The sequence below is a fragment of the Porites lutea genome, chromosome 2 (assembly GCF_958299795.1).
Source record: "Porites lutea chromosome 2, jaPorLute2.1, whole genome shotgun sequence".
In the NCBI taxonomy this organism is placed as follows: domain Eukaryota; kingdom Metazoa; phylum Cnidaria; class Anthozoa; order Scleractinia; family Poritidae; genus Porites; species Porites lutea.
The window spans coordinates 30,466,964-30,487,974 of record NC_133202.1 but is presented as its reverse complement, the minus strand read 5'-3'; the positions used below and the strand labels follow the sequence as shown (position 1 = coordinate 30,487,974).

The following is a 21,011-nucleotide window of genomic DNA, read 5'->3' as shown; positions in this document are numbered from 1 at the left end:
AATTTTTTGTTGTTTGTAATTTTAGTTATTTGGAAATAGTTGATATACTATTACTTTATTGTACAAGACTCCAAATAAATAAAACATGTATGTATGTATGTATGTAAGGGGGGAGGGGGAGGAGTCTCCCAAAAAAATTTTTCGGCCAGGTCCAAAAATAAGGGGGGGGGGGACCGGGCCCCCCAAGCCCGTCCCCTGGATCCGTCACTGCACAATCATTTCAGTATTAATAAAAGCTCTAGACTCATTCTTGATTCCGTTCACACAATAGCAAGTCAAAAGGAATGCACAACCAGGCTAACGAGTCCACAGAAATTGGAAAAATAGATGTCACGTGATTCAGAGTTTGACAGACAGACAGACCTTGTGGTATCAATTTGCGAGACAGATAAGATCTAGTTTTTGGATCGAAGCGTGTGCTGTGAGTGTGTGATCTTGTTTTGGAACAATGAAAGAAGACTTATGGTTGAGTATGATTATCTACAGAGTCGTTTAGTTATTGTTTACTTTCAAACAGAGGCTCATTTTTCACTGCTGGTGTGACGTACGAACGATGGGAAGTATAGCCACAGCAAAAAAAATTACCGTGGTACACTGTGCACGAGCGATATTAATACTACATACAGTCATTTCTTCTACAAGTTGTCTCGTTACTGTTCACTTTCAAATGGAGGCTCATTCATCACCGTTATCTGATGTATGAATGATGGAAAGTCAAAAATATATTACAGCTCTACATTGCATGAGCTATATTAACACATTTGTTTCTTGTTTGAGTTGTTTCGCTGCTGTTTACTCTCAAACAGGGCTGAGTTCCTTTGCTGACAATTTACTTTATCCAATTAACGTCACCAACAGAGATGACAGAAGTTTTTGCTCAGTGGCTGGCTCAAGTCCGGTCTGCTATTTTAATTCTTGTCGAAATTTGCATGCATTAGCAGTTGCTTCTGGACAAGAAAAACTTAATAAATTCTCCTGTCCCCATTTGGAAAAGGTAAAAGACAGTGTGCCCTCAAGGGAAGAACACCACTTAAATTCAGAAAAGTTGGCAGAGTGTCCTGGTGGGGCTGACATATTAAGGAATATGACAGATGCTGCTGATTATGCAAAACAGCTCGGTGTCCCACAAGTTATCCAAGTATCGGGAAGTAGTTATGTGGTTTGTGGTATTCCTGATACCTCTGCCACAACTGGATTTGTCCACGTCAAGAGTCACAATGACACATTGTTGTGTTCCGTGAAGCACTGCCGGATTTTCAGTGGTGGAAAACAGCTAAAAACACGGCACGTGTGTCTGCATGTGCATTTATTGTCATGTTCTCTTGGTTTGTGAAAAGTCCCTTCACCAGCAATTGCTAGTTCAACAATGCCAACCGCAGCAGTGTCCACATGCACCTCCAATGAAACATCAAGTACCATTCCAACATCATCTGTTGCAAGAACATCTACGTTGAAACTCAATCAGGCCACTCACTATCCATATCATATTCCTTTAAGTGTCATAAGTGCTTCCCATAATGCAGATAGCCACACTCTTTGTGGTGTGGATGGTGGATGGCCAAAGGAGTCAACCCTTCATCCACCAAGATGCCACCCTGGTTCACAGGGAAAAGCTTTTTTAATCACCAACAGCAATCCTTTTTTGCCGGTGAATGTGAAAGTGAGAATGTGCCAAAATGTAGCCTGTCAAGCAATGCACCAGCCCCAAGTTTATGATTTAGGTGTGCACACTGTAGTAGGTTTTGTCTTTTCTTGTGGTTGTTAATATGGTTAATTCTGTTTTTGGTTTAATTTTTGTTTGGTATGATACTGTTTATTCAAACTTGCCTAGTATGCATATGTTGGTGATCTTGTACCAGAAATCCATTAAACAGTGTCCATTTAACTGTCTAGGGCCTATTTTCGGTTGTTCAGCACTTCATGTGGGTGGCTTTTTAAGTGTAAATTCTGTAAATCTTTTTGCAATACATGTAGATGTAAATGTCTGGAAGTTAATTCAAATGCAATCCAAGTACAGTTCAACCAGTTTTCCATTTTTGTTGTTGTTGTTGCATACATTAGAAGCAAAGGTTGTGATTTTGTTTTTTCTTTTTCTCCAGTACGCAACCTTTTGCTAACTGGTACACTACATTATTTTTCGCTCTCAACCGAAAATAAAAATGTTAATATTGTTTTCTCTTTCTCTTCTGATTCCAATACTTTATTCTTTGCCATTAGCCCCTACCATTTCATATATCCAGAAGTTATTGAGTATATCTCACTTTTCCTAATATTTTATATTTTCTAATACATATCTCGTCGTCCATTTCCCAGTTTTGTTTAATGCAGGGGACAAAGTTCTCATTGCAATTGAAATATTCTTGGAGTTGAGGGAATTGTTCAAGAGAAATGTACCACTTTCCACAATCATACACTGCAAGCTCAAGTCTTTGCCACTTACTGTTCCACAGGTTAGTGTTTGAGTCTTTTTTTCTTGCTATTACGTACATCCTCTGTCATTTATTTTATACTCTGAATTAGTGGCGGGGGGGGGGGGGGGCCAGGGTTAGTGCAGTGGTGAGAGCTCTTTCCTTCAACCAATGTGGATGGGGATTGATTCCCAAACTGGACGGTATATGTGGGTTTAGTTTGTTGGCTCTCTACTCTGCTTCAAGAGGTTTTTCTCTGGGTACTCCAGTTTTCCCTTCTCAACAAAAGCCATCATTTTATTTGCCTAGTAATTTATTTGATTTAGTTTCCTTTAATTTGCTTTGTAGTCTTCCCATTAGTGGAGCACATACAAGGAAATAATGATTTATAATAATTATTAAAGAAAAGTCTATTTCAAGTTTAAACCAGCAATGGAAATTTATTTTCTTTTAGAACAACATTTTTTAGTTCAAAGTGACTGTACTTTTTTGCTCTTGTGTTAAGTTCTCTTTCAAGAATTTTTGCAACCCATAATTCTGCTGTTAATGCAGAGAACTTCGCTGGTACTACAAGGCCAACTTCTCTCTTTCTCTTTCCAGTGACTCATGCACAAAGTTTGTTTTTAGCGTTTGCTTCAATAAATTTTTTCCATAAGCGTGACAATTCTGTGGGAAAATGTCCAGCAAGCATCTCCCTTTGGTTTGATATTAAGTAAACACCAACTGCGTTTGAATCATGCTCTTGTGCCTTGGCACACATGTCTCACTTACATTCAAGTACTTGATCCATTACTGGAGACCACACAGACTTGTAAACATAATGTCCTCTGATAACTGTCTCAAAGTCAACTTTGAAATACATTTTAAATTCCACTGGCAAGCTTCTTGCCATTTTCTCAGTTTTCTGCTGGACTTGCTGACCAAAATAACAACTGCTTTGCTTAATTATAACTCTAAAACTGATACACTGCTGTATATCACAACTACCGCAGACGGTATGTGAGGCACTGACGGCTGCTGACAGTTTAATATTGTCATAGCCAATCAGAGAGAGCCGTTCCCACGTACACCAGGAAATGGTATTGCATTTCAACACCTATAGCAAGCAAAATCCTCTAGACTTTAACATGCTTTAATATGGTCCTGACCATTGTTTATAATCGCTATCACCGATTCAAATGTTCAAGATATAATTTCTCATAAGGGGAAAAGAAAACAGAAGTACAGCCTTGCATTGAAGAAAGAAGTGATTGCGTTTGCGGAAGTACACGGGAATCGACCTGCTTCCTCGATGCTTTCAGCTCGATGAAAAGAGAGTACGAGAGTGGCGACCAAACAAGATAAATATCCAAACTTTGCTTGAAACCAAAAAGGGTAAAGAAAGAAGCAGATTAAATGGGAATGGAAAGAAACCCTTGAGTACTTAAATGGAAGTAGTCTTACTGGAGTGGATTGACAACAGGCGCGCTAGTAGTTTATGAGTTTCCTGCAAGCTTATTATGAAAAAAGCTGAAATAGTTTATCGCGATATTACACCAGAAAGCAAGACCGCGACTGAGGACTTTAAAGCGTCAAGAGGATGATTGTGTAGATTCCTGAAGAGAAATGTTTTATCATTGAGAAGAAAGACATCTGTGGCTCAACAAGATCCCGAAAGAATGGTCGCAAAACTTGTATCCTACATAATTCAAGTTAGGCGACTTCAAATGAAGCACAATTATGCTCCTCGTAACATAATTGCCATGGATGAAACCCCAGTCTGGTGCAATATGATTTCAGAAACTACCCTTGATAAAAGTGGGAAAAAGACCGTTACTCTTAAAACGACTGGTCATGAGAAGTCAAGAGTATCTGTTGTACTAGCAGCCAAGGCTGACGGAACCAAATTAAAACCAATGGTTGCAATTAAAGGAGCTAAAAGGGAAGTGGCAGCTTTAAATCAAGAGTTTAAAGGTCGGGCAGTTGTCGCAACGTCCGCTAACGCGTGGATGGACTCTGAATTAACTAAAGTCTGGATCAATTCTGTCCTTGGGTCATTCTCATTCAATCGTAGGCTGTTAGCCTCGGATTCTTACGAATGCCACATTGAAGATACCGTTACTGAAGCATTAACGTCAAAGAAAATTGATCACATTATTGTGCCAGGAGGATGCACAAAGTACATCCAGGCTCCGGATGTAAGCTGGAACAAGCCATTTAAGTCTTCCTGCACAGAAAAGTATGACCACTGGCTAAGTACAGTTGGCATACATGAAGAAACCGCCTCTGGTAATTTAAAAACACCCCCAAGAAGAGCCATTTTGCAATGGATTTTGGATTCTTGGGCCAAGATGCCTGCAGATGTGATCAAGAAATCCTTTACCACGTGTACCTTGAACCTTCCAGTAGATGGGTCCGGAGACAACAACATTCACTGCCTAAAGGAAGGACAACCATGCAGCTCTGGAAAACCAGTGCTTAAATCACAACTGGGAATTTTGAGTGAGCCCGAGACTAATCCGTTTGAGTGTACAGACTCAGATGTGAAGACGCTTGCCCAACGCTGCAGCTATTAGATTCCGACCATGAGGAGGACATTGATGTTGAAGTAGAAGTTTAACTTTGTGTAAAAATCACAATAATGAATGACATTTATATATTGAGATTTGTTACTGTTACCTAGTAAAAAAGTTACCATATGTCGTCTGATATTTAGTACTGAATAAAGTGATTTTTGAATAAACGCCGCCCCCGAATAGACACCGCCCTTGAATAAACGCCGCAGCTGGATCGCAAAAAATGAAATAAACGCCGCGGCGTCTATTCAAGTAAATACGGTAGTTTCCAGTCTTTAATTACATACTTACATAGAAAGCAGGAGCGAGCAGGAAGAGGAAGTGGGATTGAGTAGTTAGAGCTTTGGACTTGCAGTCTGACGGCTCTCAGTTTATGTCCCACCCTGACCAATAGCTTTGTTCTTGATAATCCTGAGGTTGAGTTCAGTTGGAATTCTTAACCATGTGATTTTTTCCAGTCATTTCCTCGGCCCCAATAGTCTTTAGGCTATAAATACCGCCGGTAAATATTTAAGCTTCATTCCCGCACCGAGCCACAGGTGGCCCAAGCGTAATATGAGAGTTTGTATGGGAAAAATAGAGTTTAAAACTTAGATGACATAAATGAAGTAAAACCGATAAAAGTTATTAATAAAGTGTAAATATTGTTACCTGGCGTCGTTGTCTTGTTTTTACGAAGTTTCAGCGCGATTTGAGTACTTTTACATCATCTGACCTGACACTGTCTCACATTACGCTTGGGCTACCTGTGACCGAGCGAGAAAAGCAACGTGTCCTCCCTTACCTCAAGAGTCTTAGTGGTCAAGTACGTTCACCAGTGTTGACACTTCGACCCGAGTCGTAAATGAGTTCATTCTATTGATATTATGCTATTCCTGGGAAAGAATAGAAACATTCGTACATAAGCAGAAAAACGCTATCATTAAGCACAGAAATGAAACGAACATGCAAAGTAGCAATTTAACGTAAGCTTGACACCGCGCGCGGGATCAGCTATGAACCATATTCTGCAAGTTTTTTACCGGTGTTGCGGCTGCGACTGCGATGAAAACCACACCTCAACCTGGGTTTACTTCTTCTTCTCATCACCTCAAGCAGCTGCTCTTTTTCTTCACATAACATTGACTTCTGTGGGGAATTCAACGAGGCAAAAATGGCAACTCATAAGCTGGACAAAACACGCTGCAAACGCCTGGGAATTTCTACCCAGGATGCCGCTCGAGCCCCGTGGCACCCCAATGGTTTGTGGGAGAAAAGGAAGATGGCGGCTCAATTGTAAAGTACGAAGGAGAGATCACGATGACATCTATAATCAAACTTACTGTCCTTTCTGGTGCTTATGATGAGGGGCCGCTATGTTATTTGCTTCAAGTCGACGAATTTAGGTTTCTCCTTGATTGCGGATGGAACGAGGCTTTCAGTCCGGAAGTTATTGAGCCGGTGAAAAAGTAAGTTGCTTTGAGTCAGGGGACATGTATTTTGAGGATTGTATAGGTATACTCTGATAGGTTTCTTATTTTGCAGATTTCGAGTTAAGGTAACAGTAGACCAAACTAAATGCTATCTACGTTAAGTAAAACTTGACGCTGCGATGATCTGCATATTGAAATTAAAAGTAGCCTCATCTTTGAAGTACAAATTATGTAGATCAATTTGATAACCACCGCACCAACTTAAGCGATTTTCCCAAATCTGATGAAACAGTTTCAATCTGGCTGGTATTTTTAAAGATGAGTTTTACTCCTGATTTCCTAAAAACTTAATCACTTGCTCCAGTTGCTGTGAATCAACAATGTCTATTAACTAAAACAGGGAAACAGTTGACATTGGGGACTTCCCCGGTATACTTTGTTTTATGGACTATTGTCAGGGTTAGGTTCACTGTTAAGGATGTTTCGTTGTCTTTGTTTTATGTCAGCTGTACATGTGAGTAATAAATTATATTACACTAGAGATGAGCCCAACCCGGTACACTGATATCAGAGAACAGGGAATTTGAGCAACCAACCTGGGACCATCTGAGAATCAGACATGTGTAAAATCTTCGTTATCATTTGTTTTTAGTTTAAAACTTATGGCTTTAGTCCAGAAAAGTTACAGGACTTTCAGTTAACAAATCCCTGGGATTGAAATATAGTGTTATAAGCTGATAGTAGTTATATAAGCTGATAGTGGTTTTCAATAGTATGTTTTTTCTTCAGACACATACACCAGATAGATGCAGTACTCTTGACATTTCCTGATATATATCACATGGGTGCACTACCGTATTTAGTAGGAAAGTGTGGTCTCCACTGTCCAATATACACCACCATTCCTGTGTATAAGATGGGACAGATGTTCATGTATGATTTGTTTCAGGTATGGTTACATTTCTGGCATATTATTTGTTCTAACTTATCAGGCCCGTAGTGAGGATGAGTGCACCAGCACCCCCCCTGCCCCCTACCCCCACAGGCTTCAGAGGGTCCATGTTTTTGTTCAGCAAGAATTTAAAACGAAGTGAATTAAGAGTATTATTCTATTCTAACTCATTAATGTGTAGTAAAATTGAAAATACTGTGAAAGAGTCACAAGCTTTCCACAAAAAGTCTTTATAAAGTTAAAAAAGAGGATTTGGTATGCCGACAAGGCATTTGCCCCTTGTTAATACGTCACTTGCTTCTTCATGTGGTCCTCAATGGGTTAAGTCTGTTTTGGAGGATTCATAGGTCATGTGGTCCTTTGCAATACAGCGATTTCCTGTGGTTTCTTACATGTATCTTTGCTCTATCAGAAATTGATTTCTCATCCCTAGATGAAGGTTTTTAAAATGTTCTTTATTATTCTTGAAAGCGGCTCAAAATCCTTTAGGGTTTGTTTTGCATAGTTTTGTGCAAAGTCTTACCCTTACAAAACAGACGACATTTCATGATGCCACCAACGGTTTCCCCACAAATTAACGTCTGAGAAACAAGCGCAGAAATTCCATACTGATGATGCATCACTGCCCAGATCTGGGTAGTACTTCTAATATTGGTCATACCGCTTGTGAAATTTGCTTCAACAAATCACAAGCACTACCCAGATCTGGGTAGTGATGCGTCATCAGTATGGAATTTCTGTGCTCGTTTCTCAGATTGCAATTTGCGGGGAAACCGTTGGTGGCGTCGCAAAATGTCATCTGTTTTCTCAGGCTAGAAAAGTCTGAATTGTTACCGAGTATTTCAACAGTGAGTATGGGATTCCCTGCTAATGAAATGTTTGACATGCTGAACCCAGCTACACATGTACACTGTAGTTGGTGTTACCTGCAGAATAGTGAAGCTCGAGCTATCCTACCCTTGTAGTGTAGCATGCGTCAGTCAACTATAAGCCCTTTCATGAAATTAGAATAATGCGAGTCGTACATTTTTTCTATCAATTATCCACTTGATTCTCAATAGTTTGTTCTCGATTCTCAATTCACACAGGAATCGAGACTCGCAACGGACTGTCAACTTACTTTTGAATGGTACTGTAGGACTGGAGCACAATGATGTTCTTATTATTCCTCCTTATCATGACAGTTGTTGCTCCCTACAGCTAATATTGTTTTAAACTTTGTCTTTGTGTCTAGAATAGTGCAACCATTCTGACTGGTTTCATGTTCGGACCTTACTATTTTTAGCCAGTTTCATGGATCAACAATTATAAAATTAAGCAGTCTCTTTGCCAAAAAAAAATAAATTTTAGAGGTAAAAGTTTGACGAATATCAATGATTTTCAAAGCATTCTTAATGCAGTCTCAGACACCTAGCTTTCCCCCTAGATACTTGTTTGTTCCTTCTCCTTATTGGATCGCACCTCCCGGAAAACAATCCTGGCTACAGGCCTGCTTATAACTGTTGTTTGCCGGGCAAGAACATCCTAAATGTTGTGACAAGCCCTGAAAGGATTTTTTTCTTTACCAGCTTTTCTGGACAAGGTCTGCCCAGAGGGAATGGGCAAGAACAGGACTCATAGGTCCCATGCAAGGTGCCATGCCTACCCAATCCCATAACTGGTAAAGGTTGGCCACCAGGGTCTGCGTCCCCTACTTTTTTCAAACAGTGGTGTGGGTCCTTTTACGTCCCATAAGAGCAGATCAGTGAACGTGCTGTGAGACAGGACCTTTGTCCTTATTTGAGAAGACTAGAAAGTCTAACTATTTGCAGATGTCAATACAAAGGCAGCACTTTCTTCTCAGTTTTTTAAAGACCCTGAGTGTTGGTCCATCAGGGGTTTGAACCTGCGACCTCCCACTTAGCAGACTGGCGCTCTCTCAACTGAGCTCACCAGGCATCAGTTACAGGGCAAATCTCCCACTCTCCCAAATGGGCCAGAAAATCTCCTGGATAGAATTGTGCATTTGGTACTTAGTTTGGAATTAAGTCCATTTAAAAAAAAAAAAATTATCATTGTGCTGTTTTGGTGGCATTTTTGCAAGTACTTGTATTTTATCACTTACAAGACTATCAAATTCTGTCAAATCTTCACTGATGGCCACCATTCTTGACTTTGTCATTAGTGGCCATTGTAGAGAGGTGCCCCTTAGTGCAGTTTCGACTGTATTATTTTTATATAACAACTGTAAGCTTATTTTTGTAGTCCCTAATGCCTTTAGATCACAAGAGTGATATTTTTTTCATTTCAGTCTCATCAAAATTATGAAGATTTTGAAGTTTTCAGTCTGGATGATGTAGATGCTGCTTTTGACAAAATCATTCAACTGAAATACTCTCAAAATGTCAGCTTGAAAGGTAAGTTTGGCAACTTTGTTGCTTACACTCTCATGATTATTGTGCAGACAATGAAAACCATTGCCATACTGTTTTATGTAGCCTTAGCTTGACTCCTCTTTGGGAAGGCAATATTATTGAATTTCCGGCGTTTGAGTGGATACAAATTAGCCGAAAATGAAATAAGGAACAGTGAGGACTGGGGTGGTTTCAGTTGTAGTGCGGTATGGGTAGAATGGAGTGCTATGGAAGGGATGCTTATCACGCGGGAATGCAGTTGAGGCCAACACCCCATCTAGCCCGCGATATTTTTTATCTATTTATTTATTATATATTTGATTTATTTTAATAAGTGACTGGTCAAGTTTAGCAATACCCCAGGGGGGGGAGGCTATTTCCTTATAAGAGGCTAATGGGGATGTGCCGCTGGATGGGGTCGCTTTTTCACGACTGGATTGACTGTAACGGGTTGCATTTCAAAGGAGTTACTCGAATGGGGTCGCACATTTTCAGATTTTTGGGGTAAGAAAGTTCTTCACATTTATGGTTAGCAAACATACCAGAATGTTTGCACTGTAGGTGAAAAGTAAACTATTCTTCATTCAATATAAGGTACACACAAAAATTGAAAGTGACAAAGTTGGGTTTGCAAAAAATTACATTTACCCAAAAAGTGACTAATGTGGGGTCTATAATTGGACACAGAATAGACTATAATGGGGTAGGGGCTCTGAGAGGCCAGTGGCACATACCAAGCAAAACTTAACCCTATTACCCCCCCCCCCCCCCCAACCCCCTTGAGAGCAACAGCTACATTGCATCCAACGGAAATTGCATTTGCTTCCCTGATACTTTTCAAGTGGGTAGTGATTTGTCCATTCAACACTGGATAGAAGTATCCAACATTTGAACTACAGGGGCCTGATCAAGAACATGTTAGAATTTTCTCATTGCATAGTTTCAGAAGGCTTGTGACACTGCCTCATTAACAAGACCCAGTTTCCATGCCCCAACTGTAATATCATCACAGTTGTGATGTACAGACCTGCTTAGCTTGTATGTCCTGTTTCCTATTTCAAACCACATAGCAGTACCTTAGGGAAGTGTTTCTTTTAAATATTATCCTATACTCATGCATCCATGTGCATGTGTCATGCACAATTGCGGGTGACAAGAGGAGCCCTCAATCCTAATCTCCAGGTTATTATTACATGTTTCGCATGTATGTAGACAGCATTCATTTGGACTTCCACTAAGAATGAATGGAATGCATGGAACGCGATTTGATTAGATGCGTTTGGACCTTCTATCACTCGTGATCTTGTCACGCGTGTTTTGACTATCTGTCACGTGAAACTTACGCAAAGTACAGTGATGGAGCAAAAGTGTTTTCACCTTTGATCATTGTCTCCGTAACTTTTCGTTATGCTTGTTTATAAAAAGGTAAAAGACAAATTCTCTGCAGAACATCATTTGGTCTGAATTGGGAAAACAAAACATACAAGCTAAAAAGGTCTATCATGTACATTTAAATTCCCCCAAAATTGTGGAAAATTTTATTGAATGATTCTTCTAGGAAAGGGTCATGGTCTGACAATCACTCCTTATGCTGCTGGACATATGATTGGTGGTACAATGTGGAAGATTGTTAAAGATGGAGAGGAGGACATTATTTATGCTGTGGACTATAATCATAAGAAAGAGAGGTGTGTTTCAGTGGTGAAAACAGCTGTCTAAATCAAGTTGAGAGCAATGACTTGCATGTAGTTTTGTTTTTGAGACACTGGAATAAGTATAGTCAAACCTGTATATAGTGGCCCTGTATATAGTGGTCACCCTGTGTATTGCAGTCACTGAACAATTTCCTAAAAATTTTGCCTTACATTCTGTGTAACGTTTACCCACATATGGCAGTCACCAGTCACCCCAAGACAAGAAGAAAGTCAAAATACATGTAATAAAAACTCTATAACTTATCAGAAACACTTTAAAAATTTCAAGTTCAGATGAAACGTATATGCAGGTTCATGACCATTTACGATCCCTCACACTAACTACCCATGAGTATTACAATGTACATGTATTTTTACCCCTTCTTTCTCAAGGCACCTGAATGGAGCTGTTCTGGAAACCCTTAGCAGACCTTCTTTGCTAATAACAGATAGCTTTAATGCACTTAATGTACAAGCCAGAAGGAGAGAAAGGGACACACAACTTATGAGTAAGTTTTTTAAGCTCTATAATCATTCCCAATTTCTGTCTAAAACATCTTATCTACAATTTTCTTCAATGTGTGTTTTCACTTTTTCATAAGATCTATCATTGAACATTTTGTTTTGCTGTTTCCAACCTGTCCTGTTAAATGTTTCTGTTGACGACTTTATTTTGTTCCTTTGATTCTTCTCCGTGATAATTATGTGGTACAAATCCACAGAATTTCCTCTGGTACAATTGACACAAAAAGACTGCCCATATGTTTTTATATAACTAAGTGTCATGATCATGCTTTCATGTCTTTTGTTTTTATAGCTGAAATCCTGACTACAGCTAGAAGAAATGGCAATGTACTGATAGTTGTGGATACAGCTGGTAGAGTGTTAGAGTTATCTCAGCTACTGGTACTATTGTTGGAATTTTTGTTTTGTCTTTTTTTTTTTTCATGACCTTGAAAACAAGCACATTAACACCTCTGTTGACAAAATGTTTTCTGTTGGGAATTACCTAAGCATATGAAATAAAAATTATGCAATTAAGGGATGGTGACCTAGTGTCAAAAACGTTTTGGATTTGTCTTTTTTAATATATATGTATATTTTGAGCCTAAATAGTTTAATTACGTTATGCTTAGATGCTTTCAACAAAACAAGTTAAAGAATACACAAGGCTTTAAGTAGGTTTTGTATTTCCTTATAGGCAAATATTTTTTTGCATTTTTTGCCTCATTAACATGTGCTTATCATTATCTGATGAAACTAATAAAATATAACTGCAGAATATTGAGAGAGCATAATAATTTCAGTTATACATGTATCTGAAAATTTGAAGCCAATATACTGAATGGTTGCGGAGAAATTCTCTTTTACAAACTCAAAATTTTACAAAGAATATATGGCTTATTAACTTTTTTGCCACCCAGCAATTTTGCAGTTTTCGATGGCTGGTATTTCCTTCTATATTGCTTGCGAAGAGATGAAAATTCCACAAATTGCTCAAGTTAATCAGCTCTTTCAACTTTTGAATTTATTTTGTATATATGGCCACAACTTCTATGGCTTCAGTCGCATGCTAATGAGGAAAGATGTAAACAATAACATCAGCAAAGATTCACCTATTGATAATCTGTTTAAAATTATAGGATCAGTTATGGCGTAATGCTGATTCAGGATTAGCAGCATATTCTCTTGCAATGCTTAACAATGTGAGCTACAATGTTGTGGAGTTTGCCAAGTCGCAGGTGAGGAAAGGAAAACATTGTTTCCTTAGTGCTGCAGTATGTTGAGTTCACATGTCTCATGGAACAGGAACTCGGAGTGTCACGAGTTTCGATTCTCACCTGGAGGTCAGAATTTTTTCCGATCTTTCTGGTGATAGAATTCTCCTTTCTCCAAATTATAGAGGTACTCATGCAGACTGTAGTGACACCAAGAAACCACTTATAACATTAAGGGTTTAGTTTTTGAAGAAACTGTGTCACTGTTTCAATGGGAGAGTGAAAATCACTGACAATGACCCAGTGCTCAAAAAATTAGCTTTTGAATGATATTTTTTGGGGTGGCCAAGTTACTATATAAGCCCATTTGACAAAACAGAAATCATGTGGATAAATTTTTAGTTTTGTCCTTCTTCAGGTAGAATGGATGAGTGACAAGGTCATGAAGTCTTTTGAAATTGGTCGAATGAACCCTTATCAATTCAGGTTTGTACACCATGTTCATGGGCGTGGTAGTTCTTTTGTTTTGTTTTGTTTTGTTTGATTAGTTGTTCTATTGTAAAGTATGTTCTATTTTGCAGACACTGTTCATTATGCCACAGCTTGGCAGACCTTGCCAAAATTTCAGAACCAAAAGTTGTTTTAGCATCAGTAGCAGACCTGACATGTGGTTTTTCACGAGAACTGTTCATCAAGTGGGCAGAGGAACCCAGAAATACAGTAGTATTCACCTGTCGACCATCACCTGGGACACTGGCTCGGACTTTGATTGAAAACTTACAGCTGAAAGCAGTTGATATTGAGGTAAAGCTAGAATTATTTTCATATCTTAAGATTATTCACTGTGACTAGCAAGTGTTTCTGTGATAACTAGACAGCAATTTTTTGTTGGTTGCTGGGGCTTGTGGAAATCACAGGGTTTTCATTAAGAATCCTAGTAGCAGGAGAAAGGTGTAACGTTACAGAAGAATATTTTGAAAGAGGCTCCACAGCTGAATGAAAGATAGTCATAAGCTACCAAACATTAGTCAAAGAATTCTGCATATTAAACGGAGAATTCTCCAATCTCTGTCGCCTAATGAAAACTCTGAAAACTCTTCAGTTACTCAAATAATTTTAATTGGTTGTTATTGTTTCGGAGTACAGGTGAAAACAAGAGTGAAGCTGGAAGGAGAAGAACTTGAAAGATATTTGGAAGCAGAGAAGGAAAAGGAAAAGAGTCGACAAACAATTGAAGCCACTGAAAGAAGGTACTTGTAGTTTATGGTATTGTTTTTTATGGGCTATTTTTCGTCTTCTGGCTAGGTAATACTAATAAAATATGAAATGCATTTCTTCAATTTGCTTAAAGAAGCTACTGGTGCTGACAAAGTACATGTTAAAAATCGGTTCCAAATGATAAGTTGTTGTGAAGCTTCAGAGCAGCCCAGCTGGCTGTGCATTTACCACGACTTACTTTGCATTTACCATGACTTACTTTCTCCTTTTTGTCTTGTCTTTGTCTTGTTCTGTTCTCTAACATTGTTTACACTGTATGAAGACATGTTTAGTACAATGACTTAAAACAAAGTGCAAACCCTGTTTTTTGTGTATGTGACTATGTCAAGCATGTAGACAGTTTATAGATGGAAAACATTTTCTTTTCAAAATGAACCAATATAGCAGAAGATCCAGAGGTCCTTGATGTGAACACTGTACCTTTTACAATGGACAAATAAGAAAAGGTGTCACTTGCAATATATAAATCCTTCTAGCTATTACAGCACTGAAAAGATAAATACATGAATTTCACATAATTATTCGAATGCACTTCTCTCTTTTGAGTGAAGCAGTTTGAGAATCATAACAAAAAAACACGGTTTTAAACTCTACAATCAATAATCAAACAAAATACTTCCAGTACAGTTAGTTGAGGTGTGAACATGTTTACCACAAGACATTCGTCATCTGGCTGAGTCATTTGTCAGTCGTGTGTGTTAATTTACAGTACACACCTTAAACAAGGGTGATTAGGAGTTTTTGTTTTCAGTCACCATTTGACAGGAGAGGAAAGTGATAGTGACAGCGATGAGGATCTAGAAGGAGGAGTTAGACATGATCTTATGATGGCGGATGAAAAGGTATGGTTTAAAATGGGCATAGGGGTTAGAGCTGTAAACACAGTACCAGCATAGAGTTCTAAACTGTGACGTCACAATAAATTTGTCAGGATATTCTGAAAGAACAACATCCAAGACCTACCTGCCAAAAACTAGCATTGTGGGGCAAATTGTCTCTGAGATATTAGCCCAGTTATGCTGGGATGACTCCATACAAATAACTGGGCTAATATCTCAAGACAATTTACCCCGAAATGCTAATTTTTGGCAGGTAGATGTCTTGGACATTGTTCTTTCAGAATATCTGAAAGAATATTGGTAGGAATTTAAACTTGTCAATTACATTATTCTACTTTGAATTTTTTTTCCTTCAGGGTGGTCGGAAAAGTAGTTTTTTTAAACAGGCAAGATCATATCCTATGTTTCCCTGTCATGAAGAGAAGATAAAGTGGGATGATTATGGAGAGTTTATAAGGTTTGTACTTACATTTAGTACAGACAAGAAGCATGATGTCTCCTTATGGCTCCTGCTACAGAGCAGAGTACTCAAAGTAGAATTTCGTTAACATCACTTCAGCAAAAAAGCCATTTTTACAGCTAATTCACTACGTTTAATTGCTCTGAATTGTGAAAACAAACTTTATCGCCATTCCCAACAGATTGAAAAGATAAATAGCTATGCTTATAGATCAGTTAAATCACTGTTGTGAGCAGTCTGTTCGAGCACAAGCAGCCCAAACTCATGTTACAAAAGGGGGGGTTGCATCACGGATATGCGTTATTGACCAGACTATTTTGGCAGGACAAAGTGGGTAATTGTGAGCAAACACGATAGACTTATCTTGCCCCCTCGGGTATCCCATCAGAACTCAGAATTTGCCTCATCTTGCCTGCTCTCGGAGAGAGACATGTAATTTAAGTTGGTATTTTCTTAACAATATGGCGTTTGTGGGACCTGTCAATCCTTGCCTGAAGTATGGGGGTGTCCGTGAAGTTAAAACTGAAAAAGCTTATGATTATTTTTACCATCATGTCTTTACCAAAAAAAGTGTCATTAAAACTTTTTGGCTTTTTGAGAAGTCTTAATTTCAATCTTTTCTTAAACAGACCTGAAGATTTCATGATCAGGGAATTACAAGCAGCAGAAGAAGAAAAAGCTAAAGCGGTGAGAAAGGCTTTGAATAAAAAAAACTATCTCTTTTCTCTTCCCAACTTAATGAATTGCTCTTCTTCAACTACAGGAACAAAGTAACAAGGAAGCTACAGAATCTGAGGCCATTGCTGGACAAGGTATGTGTATGTGACTTCTAAGGGGGGCGGATTTACTTATTTTCCCTGATTGGGCGCAAATGTTGGTACATGTTCTTGTATTGAACGCATTTGTATGTTCGTGTGTTTGTAGGAGAAATGTCCAAAGTACCAACAAAGTGTGTAGTTGAAAGACGGAAGCTAAACATCAGGTGAGCATCATTATCCTCTCACACTCACTACATTGCTCTTCTTAGGTAACTAAGGAGAACGGTCAGGGCCTTAGGCCATATCCACATCCGCTCTCTGAAAACGCACTTTTTTGAAATCGCTCTCCAGTGGATTAGGACCGGTGTTCTTACCAGACCGCGGAATGGGGGGGGGGGGGGGAGTCCCGAAGGCTGCGAAGAAGAAAAAAACCTATTACAAGACGTACGTAAACGTACGTGTACATTTCCTTATTATATAAACCAAATTTAATTGATTATGGCATCTTTAGAAAACACCCAGAATTATCTAAGACTCAGACCTGTGAAAACGTTGAGCTGACTGATCTAAAAATTATGACCCACTTTTCTCCCTCACCCTCAATGACCCCCCTTTTAGCTTTTCTATGGGCCTGTGGACCCCAGTGTACGAAATCCTGGTAAGAACACTGTAAGGACCCCGTCCACACGAATCCGGGTAACAACATTTGCGATTTGAAAAATGACCCGATTCGTGTGAACGGGATCCTGTGGACGCCAGTGTACGAAATCCTGGTAAGAACACTGTAAGGACTGTCCACACGAATCCGGGTAACAATATTTGCGATTTCAAAAATGACCGGAATCCTGTGGACCCCAGTGTACGAAATCCCAGTAAGAACATTGTATGACCCCGTCTACACGAATCCGGGTAACAACATTTGCGGTTTCAAAAACGACCGGTTTCGTGTGAACGGGACCTGAATTGAATTCGAAAATATCCGTTTTCAATCGTCTACACGAATTCGCAAATCCGTTTTGCGGATACAAAATGCCCACATCTGGTGAGTGCTTTGAAAAAGATGCGGTTTTGGTGAGCGAAATTATTTGGTTTTGAGTGGACGGAAGGCCGATTGGTTAAAAAAAATATGTGGTCCTAAAAAATGTCGGAATTCATGTGGAAGGGGCCTAATTATTCGTACGTTAACATTAGTGTAAGTCGTCGTATGAGGATTTATTATTCTTAGCTTGATAAATGAGCAAACTGTGCATGAAGTTTTGCTTTTACACTCACCTTGAGCATTTTTCTATGTCGTGGTCACTGCCGTCTCCCAGGTTTTCTGAATTTATTGAAAGACCTTTGCGGTGTGTGCTCGCAGAGTGAACTGACTTCTTTGTGTTTTTTTACAGGTGTTCATTGTTGCATATTGACTTTGAAGGGCGTTCAGATGGCGAGTCCATCAAGAGAATTCTTTCACTAGTTAACCCAAGGAATCTTGTAAGTTAATTCCGCCTTCAAAATTGTTCCATCTGAACAAACTGAACCCAAGATAAATTTAGTGACACAGCTCCTTTAATAAACCAACCTTCACTTTCATTTGTGACAGATTCTAGTGCACGGAACCGCAGAGGCCACAGAACATTTAGCTGAGTACTGCAAAGAGAGCAGCAGCATTCAGGTCAATCAGGTCTTTACTCCACAATGTGGCGAAACTGTGGACTCCACTGGCGAAAGATACATTTACCAGGTAAAGTCGGACCCCTTTTTACGGACACTCGCTTAATACGGAAACCTCGTTATTACAGCCAGTTGTTTAGTCAATATCTCAATATGTGCGTGATTATTTTTCCTGCAGGTCAAGTTGCGTGACGCTCTTGTTAGTTCGTTACAGTTTTCTCGTGCGCGTGACGCAGAACTGGCGTGGGTGGATGGACAACTGCACATTAATGCTTCGGAGTCACACGTGGGGCTGGTTCTTGAAGATGGCGAGTTGCGTGACGAGGAGGAGGCTCAGGAGAAGATGGAGACTAATCAAAGTGGTAGTAAAGAGGAGCCAATGGACACAGTGCCCGTGCTGGAACAACTTCCGATTTCTCAGGTAAGAAGGCAATCCATCTGCTAGTAGGTTCAAGATTTTTCAGTTTCATTCAGGCCTTCTTGGGAAACTCACCAATAGTATTCACTACGAGGAGACCGTATTTTCCTCAGGGACACTATGTAGTGTTCGCGCTCTCGCCTCCGCAAATAGTCTCAGCCACAAGATGCTCGGTACCTTTTTGGTAACTTTGCTTTATTTGGAGCACCTTACTGGCAACTTTTGCTATTTGAAGCAAATTCAGAAATTCTGGGGCAACTTGAAAGAAAGTTTGGAGGAACTTGTGGCTGAGGCTATCTGCAGAGAAATCATAAGGAGGCGAAGGAGAAAGAAAAAGAAAGCGAACGGGGGACGATACTTTCATTATATGACATAGACATTGGCATATACTACTTAGCATAAATTCGTGCACCGTAACACCAAGTAATAACCGGACGATAGGAAGGGGAAGGAGAGGAAGACAGGTGCTAGTTTCCCGTCTTTTCCGTCTTCCCGTCGTCCATCGCGCGCATATTTTTAATCGTTGCCATTTTTATTGGAATACCCAGCGGGAGTCTATGTGCAGGAGAGAGTACCACCAAGAAAGATGGCGAACTCAGAACTTGAGCATTGCTGAATCGCTAGTACAACTCAAACACCAGTCGGTCACGCTGCGTTAGAAGGTTTCAGTCCATTCTTAAGAACACAAGAATAAAATTAAATTCCCAGGCCTACCGTCTACCGTATTGTCGTACAAACACGAAGAAGTTCTCGCCCTTTTTTCAAGGGCCTAAGTTTTTTAATTCACTCGACAACAAGGTCATCAACTCTTAAATTCCTCTCCTCTTTTAAGAAAAAACTGAAGATTAAATTATTGAGTAAGTATGAAAACAATTTATAAATCTTTCCATCTTCGACTTTTCGCCTTCTTTTCTTCAACTGATGTGAAACAGCTCTAGCTCATAGTTCGAGGAGGCCTAACCTCTCATAAGCTCCTATAGTTTCTGTTAGGTCTCCTCGCCACTTTTTTTTCTTCTTTTCGCATATTTTTTGTAATTATTGTGTGGTAAATAAAAATAAAAAAAATAAAAAATAGTATGTTATTAAGTGCATTCTTTGTTTTTTTCTCCTCAGATCACCGGACACACTTCAGTTTATATTAACGAGCCTCGCTTGTCAGATTTTAAGCAGGTGTTAAACAAGGCTGGAATACAAGCGGAGTTTGCCGGAGGTGTTTTGATCTGCAACAATGTCGTAGCAGTTAGACGAGTGAGTAAAACCTTAGTACTTTCTCGATACAGCGTAGTGGATCACAGAATTGGATTTTATTTTCCTAAAAATTACAGCTCGTTATTACCTGCCCATCGATATTTTGGAAAATACATGCTGCATAAGTCGTATATCAGCCAATATCCTGGGTTCGATTTTTCTGTCAACAACATTGTAAAGGCGAAATGAAAAATTCTTTCCCTCGGGGATACCATAATTACGACTGCCACTTACTTTCTGTAATTTTACTTGAGGTTTTGGAAGGGTACACACAGGCGCGTAGCTAGAGTGATTTCAATGCCGGAGTACTGTATTTATTGTTTCCTCGCGCAAATAACGGCTCTTCTCAACCTAATTTTGTTCTTGCCGTTTTTTTCAGAACGAGACTGGTCGGGTGGGCCTGGAAGGAGCCGTGTGTGACGACTATTACAAGATCCGGGAACTGTTGTACCAACAATACGCCGTCGTGTAAAGGGAAACGTGGTGAAGACACCTTGGCCCTTTCTTTCCGCCTCTGCTAGAGCTATTGAGTTTAGTGGTCGGAAAACTAACTCGCTAGATGAAGTTTGAAGCGTCTTCTAGACCCTTTTTTATCAAGGATGTCGGTTTTGTCAAACGGAGAGAATTACAAGATGTGTCCGTGATCTGACCAAGAACTACTTTTGGTACACTGCTCTTTTGCGCCTGTTATGAGGAGAAAGACGTTTTGTGTTCTGTAGCGCAAGTATCAGCTGGCCAGTCTTGTCTTTCAATAAGGCGGCTTTACTGTTGGCTTTATTGCGTCTTGTAGTGTTAAACAAGAAAAGTAGTAGAAGAGTAGAGATGTTGCTGCGTCGTTGATGACGGTGATTGATGATGATAACGGCGATGACATTGTTACAGTTATAAACGATAATGACAAAATATAATCATTGATGCGAATACTGTTTCTAAAAACAACCCTTAAAACATTCGTTAGTCAGTGAATACAGTTGGTTTGCCCAAACAGGCTCAATAAAGTTAGTACAGGCGACTAGAACATCAAAGAGTGAATTGTCGCGGGCAATCGCTACCCCACATAAGCGGATTACCTCACCTGCCTGGGGCCCTGCACTTCGATGTAAACAGGCCCCAAGGTTAGGGCCATTGGTATTAAAACCTCAGCGGTATTGCAAATTTCAATAGGGCGTTTTCACATGACGTCATGGCGGCCATATTGGTGTTCGCGAGAATCAGATGTCCA

At 39.6% G+C, this 21,011-nt stretch overlaps 1 protein-coding gene across 1 annotated transcript; it reads left to right on the top strand.

The window, feature by feature from the left end:
- Positions 1 to 6,182: 6,182 nt before the first annotated feature.
- Positions 6,183 to 20,807, top strand: LOC140928282 (cleavage and polyadenylation specificity factor subunit 2-like). The gene is made up of 20 exons (XM_073378021.1): positions 6,183 to 6,411; positions 7,165 to 7,324; positions 9,618 to 9,723; positions 11,279 to 11,408; positions 11,808 to 11,923; positions 12,232 to 12,320; positions 13,058 to 13,156; positions 13,551 to 13,618; positions 13,714 to 13,936; positions 14,279 to 14,382; positions 15,162 to 15,252; positions 15,606 to 15,706; positions 16,339 to 16,396; positions 16,473 to 16,521; positions 16,634 to 16,691; positions 17,856 to 17,943; positions 18,053 to 18,193; positions 18,302 to 18,544; positions 19,655 to 19,789; positions 20,169 to 20,807. The coding sequence occupies exons 1-20, from the start codon at positions 6,263 to 6,265 to the stop codon at positions 20,259 to 20,261; spliced, it is 2,301 nt and encodes a 766-aa protein (XP_073234122.1). The 5' UTR covers positions 6,183 to 6,262; the 3' UTR covers positions 20,262 to 20,807.
- Positions 20,808 to 21,011: the final 204 nt, after the last annotated feature.